This window comes from Nicotiana tabacum, chromosome 6 (genome assembly GCF_000715075.1).
Source record: "Nicotiana tabacum cultivar K326 chromosome 6, ASM71507v2, whole genome shotgun sequence".
Taxonomy (NCBI): Eukaryota; Viridiplantae; Streptophyta; class Magnoliopsida; order Solanales; family Solanaceae; genus Nicotiana; species Nicotiana tabacum.
The window spans coordinates 183,799,852-183,818,296 of NC_134085.1; the positions used below are offsets into that span (position 1 = coordinate 183,799,852).

At 40.1% G+C, this 18,445-nt stretch overlaps 1 protein-coding gene across 1 annotated transcript; it reads right to left on the bottom strand.

Moving 5' to 3' along the window:
• Nucleotides 1-16,697: 16,697 nt before the first annotated feature.
• LOC107760989 (uncharacterized) lies at nt 16,698-18,149 on the bottom strand. The gene is made up of 3 exons (XM_016579142.2): nt 17,559-18,149; nt 17,161-17,253; nt 16,698-16,988 (listed from the first exon to the last, which is right to left on the bottom strand). Exons 1-3 carry the CDS (start codon nt 18,120-18,122, stop codon nt 16,923-16,925), a joined length of 723 nt encoding a protein of 240 aa, XP_016434628.1. The 5' UTR covers nt 18,123-18,149; the 3' UTR covers nt 16,698-16,922.
• Between the last annotated feature and the right edge of the window lie 296 nt (nt 18,150-18,445).

Genomic DNA, 18,445 nt, shown 5'->3' on the forward strand with positions numbered 1-18,445 from the left:
GTCGCCGGTCCCAAAGATTCGAGGGCCTTTGATCGGTATAAGTGAAGACCTGAATCAGAGTTTTGAGAGACTATTCGCGGATGTCAGGATGGTGGAAGCTGGAGAAAGTTCTAGCAGAGCAGAGATACAGTTTGTGGGGCCTGAGGCCAAGACCAACAATTGGACGGTTACTCCTCTTCCTATCCGAGGGGAGTCTTGGTAGTAGGCTTTGATTTATGTTTTGTTGTTTTGTCCGGATTATTCAAGGGTGTAATCCAAAATTTACTTTCGTTTTGTAAAAGTGTGAACCCTTTTATCCCGCAAGCTTAATAAAGTTCTTTCCTTTTATTCCATTTTAATTTTGTTTTGTTCTTTTTCTTTCTGAACAGTTCTCTTTTGACTGGTTCTAATGACATGGCATGCACAACGGATCTTCGACCTAGTCTAATAAATCAATCTGAATCCCACTCAATAATGCAAGAGGTCGTTTGTGATGATGAATCTGAATGTGATGAAGGTGAAGCCTTCGAAGAAATAAACCGAGAATTATGCCAATTTGAAGAGAAACCCAAGCCTAACCTAAATGACACTGAGGCTGTGAATCTAGGAGACGCTGATAACGTCCAAGAGACCAAAATTAGCATCCACATTGAGCCGAATGTCAGAGAAGAATTGATCAAAACCCTCATGGAATTCAAAGATGTTTTTGCATGGTCCTATGACGATATGCCTGGATTAAGCATCAATTTAGTGGTTCACAAATTGCCCACTGACCCGGCATACCCTCCGGTCAAGCAAAAACTAAGGAAATTTAAAACAGAAATTAGTGTAAAGATCAAAGAAGAAGTGATTAAGCAGTTGCAATCGAAGGTCATTCGGGTCACTCGATACCCCGAGTGGTTGGCCAATGTGGTACCAGTCCCAAAGAAGGATGGAAAAATCAGGGTGTGCGTTGATTACCGCAACCTCAACAAAGCAAGTCCCAAGGACAATTTCCCGCTACCCAACATTCATATCCTGATCGATAATTGCGCTGGGCGCGAGATCGGATCCTTTGTGGATTGCTATGCGGGTTATCATCAGATCCTAATGGACGAAGAGGATGCTGAGAAGACAGCGTTTATTACGCCATGGGGAACCTACTGCTATCGGGTAATGCCGTTCGGGTTAAAGAACGCCGGGGCAACGTACATGCGAGCAATGACTGTTGTGTTTCATGACATGATACACAAGGAAATCGAGGTGTACGTCGATGATGTGATCATCAAATCTTGGCGTCAGGAGGACCATGTAGCAGACCTAAGGAGATTTTTCCAAAGACTCCGGAGGTATGATATCAAGCTTAACCCGGCCAAATGCGCATTCGGGGTTCCATCAGGAAAGTTGTTAGGATTCATCGTCAGTCGACGGGAGATTGAGTTAGACCCATCCAAAATTGAATCCATCCGAGATTTGCCACCGCCAAGGAACAAAACAGAGGTAATGAGTTTGCTGGGCAAACTCAATTACATCAGCAGGTTCATCGCTCAGCTCACAGCAACTTGTGAGCCCATATTTCGGCTGCTGAGAAAGGATGTTGCAGTAGGTTGGACGGCAGAGTGTCAGGAGGCTTTCGGCCAAATCAAAGGGTATCTATCTAATCCACCCGTATTGGTCCCGCCTAAGCCCGGGAAGCCCCTAATTCTTTACCTGACGGTCTTGGAAAATTCATTTGGTTGTGTATTGGGGCAACATGATGACACAGGGAGGAAAGAGCAGGCCATCTACTATCTTAGCAAGAAATTCACAGTGCATGAGGTCAGGTACACTCAACTCGAGAAAACCTGTTGCGCCCTAACTTGGGTAGCTCAGAAGTTGAGACACTACCTGTCTTCATATACTACTTATCTCATATCCCGTTTGGATCCATTGAAGTATATCTTTCAGAAACCTATGCCCACGGGAAGGTTAGCAAAATGGCAAATTCAGCTCACAGAGTTTGATATCGTCTATGTAACGAGGACGGCCATGAAAGCCCAGGCGCTGGCAGACCATTTGGCAGAAAATCCGGTTGATGAAAAATACGAGCCCTTAAGATTGTATTTTCCTGACGAAGAGGTAATGCATACAAATGAGTTGGAATTACCTGAGGAACCAGGTTGGAAGCTTTTCTTTGATGGAGCTGCAAATGCGAAAGGGGTCGGAATAGGAGCAGTACTCATTTCTGAAACAGGACGGCATTATCCTGTTACAGCTCAACTACGCTTTTATTGCACCAACAATATGGCCGAGTATGAGGCTTGCATTCTGGGTCTACGCTTGGCTGCTGACATGGATGTCCAAGACGTCTTGGTCTTGGGAGACTCGGACCTCTTGGTACATCAAATTCAGGGTGAATGGGAAACACGAGATCTAAAACTCATACCATACCGACAATGCTTGCATGATCTGAGCAAGCAATTTCGATCGGTGAAGTTCAAACACATCCCGAGAGTTCACAACGAGGTTGCGGATGCCTTGGCTACCTTAGCATCAATGTTGCACCACCCTGACAAAATGTATGTTGATCCTTTGCACATCCAGATCCGTGATCAGCACGCCTACTGCAATGCCATAGAAGAAGAAGCAGATGGTGAACCCTGGTTTCATGATATCAAGGAATACCTCAGAATGGGGATATATCCAGAACATGCCTCTCGAGACCAAAAAAGAGCCCTTCGACGTTTGTCGAATGGTTTCTTCCTCAGTGGAGGAGTATTGTACAAAAGAACCCCGAATTTGGGATTGTTGAGATGCATAGATGCCAGTCAAGCAACGACGGTTATGGCAGAGGTACATGCTGGAGTTTGTGGGCCCCACATGAGTGGATATGTATTGGCAAGAAAGATCCTTCGAACAGGGTGTTATTGGCTCACCATGGAACACGACTGTATCACTTTCGTGAGGAAATGCCATCAGTGCCAGATACATGGAGATTTGATTCATTCTCCGCCAACAGAGTTACATACGATGTCAACACCCTGGCCGTTTGTGGCATGGGGCATGGATGTCATTGGGCCCATCGAGCCGGCAGCATCCAACGGTCATAGGTTCATCTTAGTGACCATTGACTACTTCACCAAATGGGTTGAGGCTAAAACCTTCAAATCAGTAACCAAGAAGGCAGTGGTGGACTTTGTTCACTCCCATATCATCTGCAGATTTGGGATCCCAAAAGCGATCATCACGGATAACGGTGCGAATCTTAATAGCAGCTTGATGAGAGAGGTATGCCAACAATTCAAGATTACACACCGCAATTCCACCCCATATCGTCCCAAGGCGAATGGAGCAGTCGAAGCAGCCAATAAGAATATCAAGAAGATACTGCGAAAAATGGTGGAAGGGTCCAGGCAATGGCACAAGAGATTACCCTTTGCTTTGTTGGGTTACCGCACTACCGTCCGAACTTCCATAGGTACAACTCCTTATTTGTTGGTGTACGGAACTGAGGCCGTAATACCAGCGGAAGTCGAAATTCCGTCCCTCCGAATTGTCGCTGAAGCCGGGATTGATGATGATGAATGGGTAAAAGCTCGATTGGAACAGTTGAGCCTGATAGATGAGAAAATATTGGCAGCAGTGTGCCATGGTCAGCTGTACCAGAAGAGAATGGCAAGAACATATAATAAGAAGGTGCGCCCCAGGAGGTTTGAAGTAGGGCAGCAGGTATTGAAGAAGATCCTCCCACATCAGGTCGAGGCAAAAGGCAAATTCGCCCCAAATTGGCAAGGGCCTTATATCGTGACCAGAGTATTATCCAACGGTGCTTTGTGTTTGACAGATGTCGAGGGTAGATGTGTCGACATGGCTATCAATTCAGATGCAGTCAAGAGATATTATGCGTAATTTCTTTAATTATGGCAATTTTTGGTTTATTTTGTTTGTATTTGGCATTTATTGGATAATGAGATGACGGAGGCAATTCTTTCTTCTATCCAAACACTTTTAACCCTTGCTTCCCCCTTTGAGCCTTAAGTAATTCTTTCATGCCCCTCTTTTGGAATCACTAATGGAAAAGACATGAAAAAAAAGAGAAAAAGAAAAGAGAAAGAAAATGAAAAGAAGAAAAAAGAAGAAGATAAAATCATAAAAAATACAAAACCGTGGGAACTACGTTTGACCTGATTCCTCAAAGAGGATACGTAGGCGCCTCACGGCTCGGTCATAGTATGCATCATAGTGAATATAGGATGCATAATGTACATAGTGTGCATAATAGGCACAGCAGGCATAACGCACATAGCGCAACATAAGTGTAAAAAATAAATTCCCCAAGCAAGAAAACTGGGGCAGAGGTTATGTTTTAAGTTCCAACAAAGGTTTGATTCCAAAAGTTGTAGCACATCACCCATCAAATTATTTTCAATTTCATAGCCTTTCTTTAACTCCACACCAAAACCAATATCAACGTCCAAAAGACCTCCCGATCAATGTTCAAGAGATGTCGAGTCAGGCAAATGAGACCGAAAATAATACACCGATCCCCAGCAAAGAAGAGGATCGTAAGACTGGGAATGAATTGATAGTCAAAGGAATCTCCAGAAGAGAGGGTCGTATCTACAACGCCCCGATTCCTCGAAAGAAATAAAATGAGAGAGTCTTATTGGTGAAAACCTTCACAGGCACCGAGAGGCGATGTAAGATGAGGGATATGAAATGAGAGAGTCTTATTGGTGAAAACCTTCACAGGCACCATAAGGCGCCGGGAGATGAGAGAAAAGAGAGAGTCTCATTAGTGAAAACCCCTCAAAGGGCACTATGAGGCGACAAGACGAATCAGCAAAAGCTACCACATTTGCAACAAAATGGACAGTCATTTATCATCCCCAGCAAGTCAGACCATCGGGCAAATCGATTGATACAAATAGGCTGGGTCGGGAATCTATGGTGCACGACATGATCACGAGGACCTGTCATATACTCCAGATAAGTTCTTTTGAGTTTCTCCTCCCACCAAAATATTGTTTCAGAAAGATTTTCTCTTTTTTCTACCTTTTACTTCTTTTCCTAAAATGCGTCTTGAAAGGATTTTTCAAAGCTTACTACCAGAAACCGGAGGGGAATTCATCCAATGCAGGATAATACAAACAGTCTTAAAGGCCGATCCCAGGCAATGCAGTGATCGTGCCCGGCAATTTTGGAGGAAGTAAGCTCATAAAGGGAGTGGTTTCAGGAGTTAAAAGCAGACTCCCACAGCATGTGCTTAAAGAGAAAGCAGAAAAGGGGATTAATTGAAAGCCAATCCCCAGCAGGCTAGAGACCCCCAGCAGGCAACTCTGCCCATTAATCAATTATGGGGACATAGAGCAAGAAAAGGGGAAGAGAGAAAAATCGTTCGCCGGAAAGGCACCCTCTACCACCACGATTAAAACTGACTAAATCCTTTTGTCTGCTGCAGGAGAACAAAAGAATTGATAATGGCAGCAAGACGCAACGCCAGGGAAACCACCAAAAACCGGGGCAGAAAATTTTCTGCCGATTGTCGAAAATTTTCTCGGAAGAACGGGGAAGCAATTTCAATACATTTAAGTTCTAGGTCGCCCACCAGTATAATGCGGGAATACATTTAAGTTCTAGGTCGCCCACCAGTATAATGCGGGAATACATTTAAGTTCTAGGTCGCCCACCAGTATAATGCGGGAATACATTTAAGTTCTAGGTCGCCCACCAGTATAATGCGGGAATACATTTAAGTTCTAGGTCGCCCACCAGTATAATGCGGGAATACATTTAAGTTCTAGGTCGCCCACCAGTATAATGCAGGAATACATTTAAGTTCTAGGTCGCCCACCAGTATAATGCGGGAATACATTTAAGTTCTAGGTCGCCCACCAGTATAATGCGGGAATACATTTAAGTTCTAGGTCGCCCACCAGTATAATGCGGGAATACATCTAAGTTCTAGGTCGCCCACCAGTATAATGCGGGAATACATTTAAGTTCTAGGTCGCCCACCAGTATAATGCGGGAATACATTTAAGTTCTAGGTCGCCCACCAGTATAATGCGGGAATACATTTAAGTTCTAGGCCGCCCACCAGTATAATGCGGGAATACTTTTAAGTTCTAGGTCGCCCACCAGTATAATGCGGGAATACATTTAAGTTCTAGGTCGCCCACCAGTATAATGCGGGAATACATTTAAGTTCTAGGTCGCCCACCAGTATAATACGGGAATACATTTAAGTTCTAGGTCGCCCACCAGTATAATGCGGGAATACATTTAAGTTCTAGGTCGCCCACCAGTATAATGCGGGAATACATTTAAGTTCTAGGTCGCCCACCAGTATAATGCGGGAATACATTTAAGTTCTAGGTCGCCCACCAGTATAATGCGGGAATACATTTAAGTTCTAGGTCGTCCACCAGTATAATGCGGGAATACATTTAAGTTCTAGGTCGCCCACCAGTATAATGCGGGAATACATTTAAGTTCTAGGTCGCCCACCAGTATAATGTGGGAATACATTTAAGTTCTAGGTCGCCCACCAGTATAATGCGGGAATACATTTAAGTTCTAGGTCGCCCACCAGTATAATGCGGGAATACATTTAAGTTCTAGGTCGCCCACCAGTATAATGCGGGAATACATTTAAGTTCTAGGTCGCCCACCAGTATAATGCGGGAATACATTTAAGTTCTAGGTCGCCCACCAGTATAATGCGGGAATACATTTAAGTTCTAGGTCGCCCACCAGTATAATGCGGGAACACTTTTAAGTTCTAGGTCGCCCACCAGTATAATGCGGGAATACTTTTTAGCTCTAGATTTTGGAATCAGTCACCCCACCTGAAGACGGAAGGGTACAACAGAGATCCCCAAACAGGAAACAATAAAATTCCCAGCACCAAGAAGCAGTTTGGGAACGTTATAGCATGCCCAACATAACAATTTTGATGAAAAGCCATACCACCAGAGAAAACAATTGAAAGGCTTGAAGAAGAGGGCATGTTCCCAGCAGATCAAGCGAAGTGATGAAAACTGGCATTCAAACGTTAGCGAAGGACCAGCATCATCTCCCAAAGTCACAAGATAAAGGCATCGGAGGAAAGCGTTAGCCGACAAGAAAGCAAGGCAACAAGAACAAGTTAAAGATGGATGAGATCTCATGATCCTCAGTCTAGCTTAGCTTCTTGTTTTTCCTTTTAGAGCAATGTAACAGGGAGATCGGTTGAGCAGTAGCATCCTACAGCAGCATGCGACAGCGCACAACGACAGCAAGCACTACAGTCACACGGTAGTCCCAGCTACCAAAATTTCCAGAACTACATTGACCTGATTCCTATTCAGCCCAGGATATGTAGGAAACCTCTGAAGCAAAGATTCGGTCAAATCTTTTTCAAAAAATGCTTCATACGGAGTATTCAGACGGGCAAAAATCGCTCGCTTTATCTTTGCGCGAAAACCCTTCGTGTCTTCGTGCAAAGAGGGGCAGCTGTAAGCACGTGATTTTGTCTTCGTACAAATGACTTCGCTGTACAATTTTTCGATCTTTCCGTGACATGGGTTGTTAGTCGTTTGTGGGTCTGTCCATTTTGCATCTAGTCATTATCAAACAAAAATACAAAAAAAAAATATGTGTCGTTAAAAGAAAAAAAAATATAAATATATGTGCGTTGTTCGTTCTAGGTTGTGATTTAACTTACTTAAATATTTTTGTGATAATTGTGTGGGAATGTTACATTATTGTTGATGTTAATTTCATTATTTTATTTTTTGTTTAAAAGAAAAAAAAAAGAAAAAAAAAAGCAAAAGAGTGAAGGAAAATCGGTTTGGGCCCAAAAAGAAGTGAAACAAAGCAGGCCCAAACCAGCACTCAGACCCAGTCCAAATCCAGGCCTGCCCAGGCACCTCCTGAAACGACGCCGTTTCAGGCAAATCAATCTTAGCCGTCCGTCCAGGCCAATCCAACGGCTCAGGATCTTTTTCAACAACCCGTTTTCAAACCCGACCCAATAACCGGTCTGACCCAACCCCTCACTTAAACCAAACGACCCCGTTTAACTACCAAACGACCCCGTCTCATTTCTCACCATCAGATCCAAGCCGTTGAGATCATCTGATCTAACGGCTCAGATCCAATCAGCCTCCCCATATATAAACTCAACCCTTCACCCCACGCCCCCTATCCGAACCCCCCTTCATCGTCCCCAAGCTCAAACACTGAAACCCCAAACCCTAGCAAGCCGCCCTAGTCTCCCTCGCCATTAAAGCCGGCGACACGAACGCCGGTGAACACCTCCTAAACACCCTAAGACCCCCTCACTCTCCTAAACATGGATCTGTTACCCTCTTGCCTCGAATCACCTTCCTTCGTCTCGAATCTTCATTTGAAGATTTGAGTCGAACCCGGACCTATGCCAAACCACCCCATCTTCATACCAGACACTCCCCTGACCTTCCTCGTGACCAAACCAAGCTTGGTTTGGTCCGAATCTACCCACAACTCCTAAAAATCCAGATCTGAAAATCCAGACCTTAGAACACATGCACCTGGGGAATCCGGCCGGTCTTGAAAGGGGTTTGAGGTTCAATGGATCTTAACCAAGGTGTTCTCATGTGAGAACACCCTGGTTAAAATTTGTTCGGCCTCAAATGGGCAGAGTTGAGTCAGATTTGGGGTCTGTTTGATTTAAACATTTTTCGGTAAGTTTTTCTTTCCCTTTTCGTTTATATTAACTGTTGATTAAGTCATTAGCATGCTTTGTGGTAATTGTTTGTTATTTTTCTGATAGTTTCTTAATTTCTTTCATCTCTGTAAAGACCTTTTTATTTGGTCGATTGTTTTCTGTGTATGGTTTAAATGTATCCTATGATAAACATGATCGTCAATTAGATTAGTCGTCAAATGAGTTAATTCATATAGGCCCCAGTAATTGAACAAAAGTTGTCTGATACCCTTTAGGTCCCTGAACGTATTGTTTATATGAGCGACTGATTATTACCTGTTATAATTAGTATAGTCGACTCGATAAATGTCGTCGATTAGTTTTCTATAACTAATGAATCGAATGAGCTAATAATGTCGCATGACTAATTGAACCTTGTCACTGACTGAATGCCCCAGCATTGTCTGAAATGAGTTTGTTTGCATTGTAAAAATGACTGAAAAGGTTCAGTCCAGGCAGTCCTGAATTCGAACTTTCATCAGTTCAAAATACCCTGATGATGCAATGGGCAGGGCAGTAATAATCAAGGTTAAGCAGGGGTATTCTGGGGTGTTAAAAAGGACAGAAAGATTAGTTTAAATGAGCTGACAAGTAGGGTACTAATTTAGGATTAAACTAATACCAATGGGGAACAAGACATAAGAGTATGGGGCTTAAAATGAATAAAAAAGGAGCCCATAACTCTTGATTAAAGAAAACCAGGCGTGGGGAACAAAGGGCTGGCACCAAAGATGTTTAGGCATGGGCTTAAAGGGTATGGGCATTCTGCCAATTGGCAGGGCAGGCAGCTTAGCTGCACTAGGTCGATTAGCTTATAAATAGGCCATTTGAGAACTTAAAGGGGGCTGGACTTTTGGTCTTCAGAAAAAGAGAAAAAAAGTGGAATTTTTAGTCTTAAGGCTGGAATTTTAGTCTGAAGAAAGGTCTAGTGAGTTCAAAAGAAAACTGAAAGAACATAATGTGGTTTCCAGTAAACATTGCAACCAAACACTGTCTGAAAGTTGTATAAGAGTGCATTTTGGTCAAGCTGTCTTGGCCAAGTTCTGTTGTTTGCATTGACTGAGCTGTTTATGGTTGTTGAACTGTTGGTGTTGCTGCATTGAACACTCTGTTAGTGCTGTGGTTTCTCTACTCTTTCCTGGGATTGCTCGACTATTTGCTGGTTCTCTTTGTTCTGGGAAGTACTGCTGGTTGTCTGTGGACTGTAGAAAACACTTGTGGTTGTTGGTTGTTGTTGTGTTGTTGCTGTGTGTCTGCTGCTGCTGTGTTTGTTGCATATTACTCAACTGATTACTCACTTTCCTCCTTTCCTTTCTATACCAGGTACACACCTAATACACTGTCAGATGTAGCTGGAAACTTGAGCATGAATGTAAATGAAAAGACCTGAAGGATGTTTTTTATACATAGTTTGTTACTTTAAATATCATGTAATGTAGAAGAATTTTGTTCTTGTTTTGAATGCTGGAAATAGCCTTCAGGCCTAACAACTGTCAACGAATGGTAGTTGAATGTTAGATTGTGTGTATGGGATGGTGATAAGAGTATGCCCAAGGCTGTAGGTTGTATCTCAGATTTAGTGCAATGGTGTAGTATAAGCCTGTAATGTATGTCAAGCATGAAAATCGTACACTATTAGTTAAGTTCTTTCCTTTCCCATAAATTGCCATATAACTGTTAAAACCATGTTTTAAGATAAAGAACACAGGGTTTGCGATCTCAACCTCATGAAGGTCGAGTTCAGGCCAAAACAGGCCAAGCAGGCCTGCTTCGAGCAAGCAGTGGCCCAGATTTGGCCCATCACGCATGGGTTGGATTTGGGCCCGTGATTACTTATTCGACTGACTGTGCACGCAACCTCGTTCCTGATTTTAAGCATTTCAGAATTCTGTTATAAATAACTTGCAAGCATTAATTAACCAGGATTTCTACTGTTTCATTAGTAGAGACAAACGTAATAGAAAAATGTAGTCACTATAGGTTTATCCTTTAAAAATAAAAATGAGACGAGCCTCGCCAAATAAATCATACATCGTCGGGGCCCTCAATAAAATACATAACCATTGACTAGACTTTGGATTTGGCCGTTTAATGAACCTTCACGGCCTCTTCCTAAAATAACAACACGTTAGTCCCTTTAGGATACGCCTTAATAAACCTTACCTTCTTAAACTCGGGTGCACATTTATGTGACCCAAATCCAAATCTCGACGGATTCGAAATGTATTTCTAATCACGGGTACATTGATTGTGACGTGGTTCGAGAGGCATATCCATGACGTCGCAAATTCCTTTTAAAAGTAGAACGAGACGAGCCTCGTCAAACAAAAAATGTACACAGCTGCGGGGCCCTATAACTGTATATATATTAAAACACTTAGAATTCGGGACAGGCCGTTTAGCGAATTTTTCGGCCTTCCCCAAAACAACAATACGCTAGTTGCTTTAGGCGCGTCTTAATAATTTATTCTCCTTAATTCGGGTGCACATTTATGTGACCCAAATCCAAATCTCAACCGAGTCGAAATATGTCAACAACCACGGGTGCATTGATGTAACGTGGTTCGAGATATGTTTTCACGACGTTGCAAGTCTTATAAAATAATAGTAAACGATAAAAGCGGTTTAAAAGTTAAATTTGGCACATAAGTTCACACTTGTATAAAATCAGATAATCAAGCCGAATATAACAGTTGAGCGACCGTGCTAGAACCACGGAACTCGGGAATGCCTAACACCTTCTCCCGGGTTAACAGAATTCCTTATCCGGATTTCTGGTGCGCAGACTGTAATATAGAGTCATTATTTTCCTCGATTCGGGATTAAAATTGGTGACTTGGGACACCCTAAACCTCTCAAGTGGCGACTCTGAAATAAATCAACAAATCCCGTTTCGATTGTCCTTTAATTGGAAAAAACTCCCTTGCACCCCCTCGGGTGCGGAAAAAGGAGGTGTGACAGCTCTGGCGACTCTGCTGGGGATTTGACCCAGAACCACTGGTTCAGGGTTAGAAATTCGAGCTTATATAAATTGTTATATTTGGTTTTATCTGATTTTGTTACATGTTTTGGCTCAATGTGCTAATTGGTTGCCTTTTATCGCTTTGATGTTACGTGAACCCGATCCATATACATATATATATATATATATATATATATATATATATATATATATATATATATATTGCTGCGGCTTGCAGCCCGATTCATAAATATATAATCCTCACAACCAGGCCCTCGATCTCTCTCAGTTATTAACCTCACAATCAAACCCTCGGTCTTTCTCAGTCATTAACCTCACAATCACGCCTTCGGCCTCACTCAACCATCAACCTCACAAGCCACTTAAACTTTTAGTAAAATAGGGCGTTCAACTCAAAATATCATTTATAGTATCAAAATTGAGTAAATAAGGCTGAGTTAGGAAATCAATAAATTACAGCATGACTGAGTACAATTATTAAGTCAAAATAGTGAGGAATAGTAGTTAAAAGCCCCATAAGGGTCCAAAACAGTTGGCACGAGGCCCAAATATGGTATTCCGCCCAAAACATAGCAATACTTTCTAAAACACAATGATATCAAACAGTTTTCAATCAAATACGTGATTTAACAGTCGTACGGGACGGACCAAGTCACAATCCCCAACGGTGCATGACCTCGCGCTCGTCATCTAGCGTGTGTGTCACCTCAAAGTAGCATAACGATATGAAATCCTGGGTTTCATACCCTTAGGACAACATTTACAATCATTACTTATCTCAATCCGGTCCAAACTCTAGCTCGCGATGCCTTTGCTCCTCGAATTGGTCTCCAATTGCTACAAATCTAACCAAAATCATATTCATACCATCAAAATATGCTAAGGGAACAAAGTCCACTCGAAAACAACCAATTTACATCAAAAAACCCAAAATTGGCCAAACCCGACCCCTGGGCCCACGTCTCGAAATTTGATAAAAATCACATCAATAGAATCCTTACACTCTCACGAGTTCATACATACCAAGAACATCAAAATGGGAACTCAAATGACCCCTCAAATTCCCAATTCAAGGTCTTAAATTCCAAGCCCTAAACCCCAAATTTTTGGCTTCAAATCCCACTAATTTCATGTTTAAACAAGTAAGAATCAATATAGAATTGAGTTTTAGGTTCAATAATCTTACCTCAAGGAAGTTCTCTTGAATTCCCTCTTAAATCTCCCCCCAAAAGCTCCAAAACCGACTAAAAAATGGTGAACTATGGCCAAAAATCGCGAAAATGGCTTTTTAAACATTCTGCCAACCGATTTAAATTCCTTCACTGTGATCGCGGAAAGAGCCTCGCGATCGCGAAGTACAATTGATAACTGACCCTATTTAACCTTACGCGATCGCAGAAACACACACGCGATCGCGGATAACAAGCTCACTAATTAACGCGAACGCGACTCTCACTACGCGATCGCGTAGAGAAATTCCTTCACTGCACGACTGCTCCAAATCCTTCTTCGCGAACGCAACCTCAGCCACGCATTCGCGATGGCCAACTTGATAGACCCTCGCGATCACAGACCACAATTGGCGATCGCATAAAACAACTTTCCATCTGCCCTCAACAGACCTACGCGATCGCGGCCCCACTCTTGCGATCGCATATAAGGAAACCAACAGAAGAAAAATGCAGCAGCAACGACAGTCTCTTTAAAGCCAAACACACTCCGATAATCGTCCGAAATTCACCCGAGACCCTCGAGACCTCAACCAAACATGCCAACATATCTTATAACCTCATTCAAACTTGTTCCAACCTTCGGAACGCCCAAAACAACATCAAAACATCAAATCATCATCGGATTCAAGCCTAAGAATTTCAAAAACTTCCGAATTCGATCAAAAAGTCTATCAAACCTCGTCCGAATGACCTGAAATTTTGCACACATGCCACAAATGACACATCGGACCAACTCCAATTTCCGGGATTCCATTCGACCCCGATATCAAAATTTCAATTGCCGACCGGAAAATGCCAAATTTTTAATGTCGCCAATTCAAGCCTAAATCTACCGCGGACTTCCAAAAATACATCCCGGACGTGCTCCCAAGTCCAAAATCACCTAACGGTGCTAACCAAATCATAAAAATTCAAATCCGAGATCGAATACTAAAAAGTCAAAACTTGGTCAAACTTTTCAAATTTAAAGCTTCAAACTAAGAACTGCTCTTCCAAATCCATTCTGATTACCCTGAAGACCAAAATCGACAATTTACATAAGTCATAATACATCACACGGAGCTAGGCATCCCTGAGAACTGGCAAGTGAAGTGCGAATGCTCTAAACGACCGGTCGAGTCGTTACATGAAATTTTTATTTTTATTTTTAATGTAAAAATGAGATATCAATATTTCAAAATTGTTTACGTCTTGCGGGCAAACCTTTTCGAGATTCAAAGATCCCAAAAGTTCAGATAACAATACATTATGCTCTATGCCAGATTTTATTTTATGTTGACTTTTTTTCGAATATTTGATATATTGGATTTTTTAGAAATGAAATTAAATAAAGTATTGTTTTTAGTAAACTTGATTGGACGTATAGAAGATCTATATCTTATTGTTCCACATACAATTTCGTAAACATTCTGTATAGCATCAGTACAAGTCTTGTGATCTATGCTCATTTGGAACTTTCGCAACCTTGTAACTATTTAATGAAGTTGGATTAGGTAAAAGTAAAAGTTGAGTACTGTTTTATTTTGCTAAAAGTAAGAGACATATTTTGATGTAGTAAAAGGAAAGAAAAAAAAAGTGAGAAACTTGAGTTAATTCTTAACGGTGGAATTAGACAAACTTTTACTATTATAATTCTTTTTTTTTATTAGTATAAGAGTTAAATGGATCACAATCATTAATCATTTTATGATCCACGTGGCCTGAATCTACTATTGAATACTATTTGAGGTAATAATACTTGACCGGATCTTTTTCCCATTTCATCAACCTTTAACTTTGGTGTAATAAGGATCATATTAAATGCGATAAAAATTTACCGGCAACTTATTATGGTTAGGTGATAATTGAGATAAGAATTAACATTAATTAATTATAACGTAATAATAACAATGTATATGAAGATTTACATCATATATTTATTAGATTTACGCTCCATTACTATAATTAGAATGAGCACGCATTTGTGATATTGTTATAAATATATTATATTATGGATGTTCATTTAATATTCTATTGTAAATAAGTTTCCTCAAGAAGCTTATTTATATGGGACTCCGTCGTAAATATGTTTATGTATTTAGTACGCTATTTAATACAAGCCTCCTGAACAAGCTTATCACTTTGATACCCGGTTATGAATAAACATTACCCATGGTAGAAGATTATCCATACCGGGTATAATAAGCTTATCCTTTCAGTACTCCGTTATGGATAAACATTACCCCCAGTTGAAGATTATCTATACCTGGTACAATGAGCTTATCCTTTCAGTACTCTATTATGGATAAACATTACCCCCAGTAGAAGATTATCTATACCTGATACAATGAACTTATCCTTTCAGTACTCTGTTATGGATAAACATTACTCTTATTAAAAGATTATCCATATCTAGTATAGTAACAACTTATATAACATTTTTCTTTCTTCTATATATAGAAGAGATTTCAATTCATTATGTATATCAGTTTAAATTCAAATAATATATGAGTTTCACTGTACTTGTCTTTCACTTTACGTCATTATATTTTATAACAGATATTATATTGTGCGGCGTGGACTTTTCTCTTTGACACACAACAGAGTAGTTCGTATGCAAATAAACTTTTCTTTTTACGTCTACTTTTGTAAGGCTGTAAAGCTCCGACAGGGAACTTAATAAAGTCAATTCCATTTGTAACATTTTGACTAAGGGGATCGAGACTTAATCACATGCATATTTCAAAAGTTCGAAACTGAACGGGTTTCTTTTTCTTCAAATACCAAACATATACTATTAATCATTCCTCTATATTGAGTTGAGTAGCCTTTAGCCCTCCTAATATCACAGCTCTATTATTCGTAAATGTTTAGCATCTTTTTGTAAACTTTCTGTATAGTGTCAAAATTATATATCTCCGATTTATAGGCTTGAAGGTCCATTCTAGATCCAAGTCCAGGTGAGATCGAGTTCGAGCCCGATGGACCAACTCAAGCTCGAAGACAGAGTGCAGTACCTGGAGATAGGAGTACGAGGAACACCAAGGCCAAGTATGCTCGACCCCGAAATAGTACCGTTATGAATTTGTAACAGAATGAGCTAGATTCCTGTCACGTCCCCAAGATCATGGCATAAATCCCGGAATAGGATTGTACGATTCCGTATTAGGCGGTTAGACAGTTGTACCAAGAATATTCCTTACTGTAAATAGAAATATACCTTATTTAGGGTTCTCCTATTATACAAAGGGGACCCCAATCATTTGTAACATCATCTAATCATTGAAAAAAATATACTCTCTACTTTTTCGCCTATTGTTCATCAGAATTGTCCTTAGCTCTGTTGTTCTTACTTTACTTTTCTTGCCTAATTGTTCTTATCGCTCTAAACCCACCTCGAGGTCACTAAGCTCGAGGTCACTACTGCTGAGTAACACTGGTTTGATTCACTTATTTCTTTCAATTCTATTTCATATTTCTTGATTATTAATTGGTATTGAACTAAATCTCAGATCTTTAAAATCACTAATTAAATTTAATTGTTACGCGTATTTTTGTGACAAACACTTCCTTTATCACTAAAAATCTTTGAAAATTTTCGTAATTCTGTTCGTGGTGCATAATGTCATGAGCTCCTCACGTATGACTCACAGGTGCCTGAAAAAACTTAATCACATGGATATATACTTAATTTACACAAAGCTTTATGACTTTCTCTAGATTTATATGTTTAATTGGGATAAAAATACATAATAACTAACCATGGTTAAGTGATAAAATGGTGTATAGAAGATATATAATGTATTCATTCATCATTTGGTATAAACATCATGCGTAAGTAAAATTTATCTTGACTTGCAATCTCCTTAAAGTCCATCCAACAATACCACTATGTATGTACATATAATAATCGACAACTTGGTAACAAATAAGAATACACTGTGCATCCAAAATTGTATCTTCACAAAATGAAAGAAAAAAGAATAGTTAGTGAAAACAATGAATAATAGCATTCACATTTTTTGCGATTAATAAGAAGTATATCTATATCATCAGCGCGTTAGATGTAAATCGATGCAGAGCACTTGTTGGAGAAAGTTCCCTTGATATTCATTGGAAGAGATATCTGCAAACGCCCAACGAATAAAATCGAACAAAAAAAATGTTAAAGTTATGAGCCGTTCAAAATATCAATTTAAAATAGAGTTTAAGTAATGTACATTCTAAGAAATTGCATACATATCATAGTATATTAGTTAGAAGGAAAGGGTAATTGATCTTAGGATAGTCGTCCATACCGTACTATATTTTGCTGCTTTCACGCTGTAGATCACTTGATTACTGAGTTTAATATAGTTTTGGTCAATATTTATGGCGCACTCCACGGCCAACTTCAAAAATCGCATGAAGAAATACAATAAGTATTTTGAAAAATCACAATTACTTCAGGAATGTAAAATCTACATAAACAGTGATAGTACGAAAAAAAAGTTTATACTACCAAATCGTCTAATAATTATATGTAAACGTCCGTAAAAAAATGAGATTACAACAACAACAAATCCGGTTTAATCTCATATGTGGGGACATCTAGGAGGGTAGTGTGTACGCAGTCTTACCCCTACCTTATAAAGGCAGAGAGATTATTTTCGATAGACCAGAACTAACTCAATGGTCCTTTGGAAAAGTAACAAACCTTCACTTTGGGGAAGTTGACATTGAGAAGTTTCACCTGCGCTGAAACATCACCAAATATGCTTGCCAACGTAACACTTTTTGTTGAACTCTTCTGTTGCAATGAAATGTTAGACAAAATTTGAGTAACGTTCACGCAATAAAATATTACTCGAGTCTCCAATGTTAAGTTATTACTACGAGGAGGTTGATAAAATGCAGGAACTTGAATCATTCCGATCACTACTCCTTCATTAAACACATGAAATCGCGTCGACCTATACCTTATGCCAACTTTGTTAGGATTTTGCGCAATCAGTGTCAGAGAGATGACCGATGAAAGTAGGAGGTCGTCGGAGCCCGAATTATTCAAGACGTCAAGCTTATAAGTTTGCACTTTTAACGTTTGGAATGAGAAAACGGGCTTTTGGGGTTTCAAGCTTAAAACAATTATGGAAGGAATTACCACTACCACAAGGGCTATCAAGAAAAAGAAGATAAAAAGAAAGAAACAGCATTTTCTGAAGGAAAAAGACTGACAATAATATTCTTGAAAACGTGAACGATTAAAAGGTGAAATATCCATGACAGGAAATGAAGCACATCATTTTTGGAATTTTGATACGGTTTAGTTTAATGGGGTTACGTAATTTGTTTTAAAAAAATTTGTGAAGCCTTTAGATGGAAGGAGGAATGTGATGTTTTTCTTTCTAACAATGTCTTACTGATCCTATTCCTTTCTTGAACTTTAAGAAACTCGTAAGTACTTGTTTTCTCTTCACCTCGTTTCTGTGTCGCTTTTTCTGGACTTTCTTAAACGGGAACAGTACGAAACTAGTTATTTTTTCGGGATTTTTACCTATCTATACCATATATCAAAACTTATTACCCTCAATGTTTAAGGTTTGT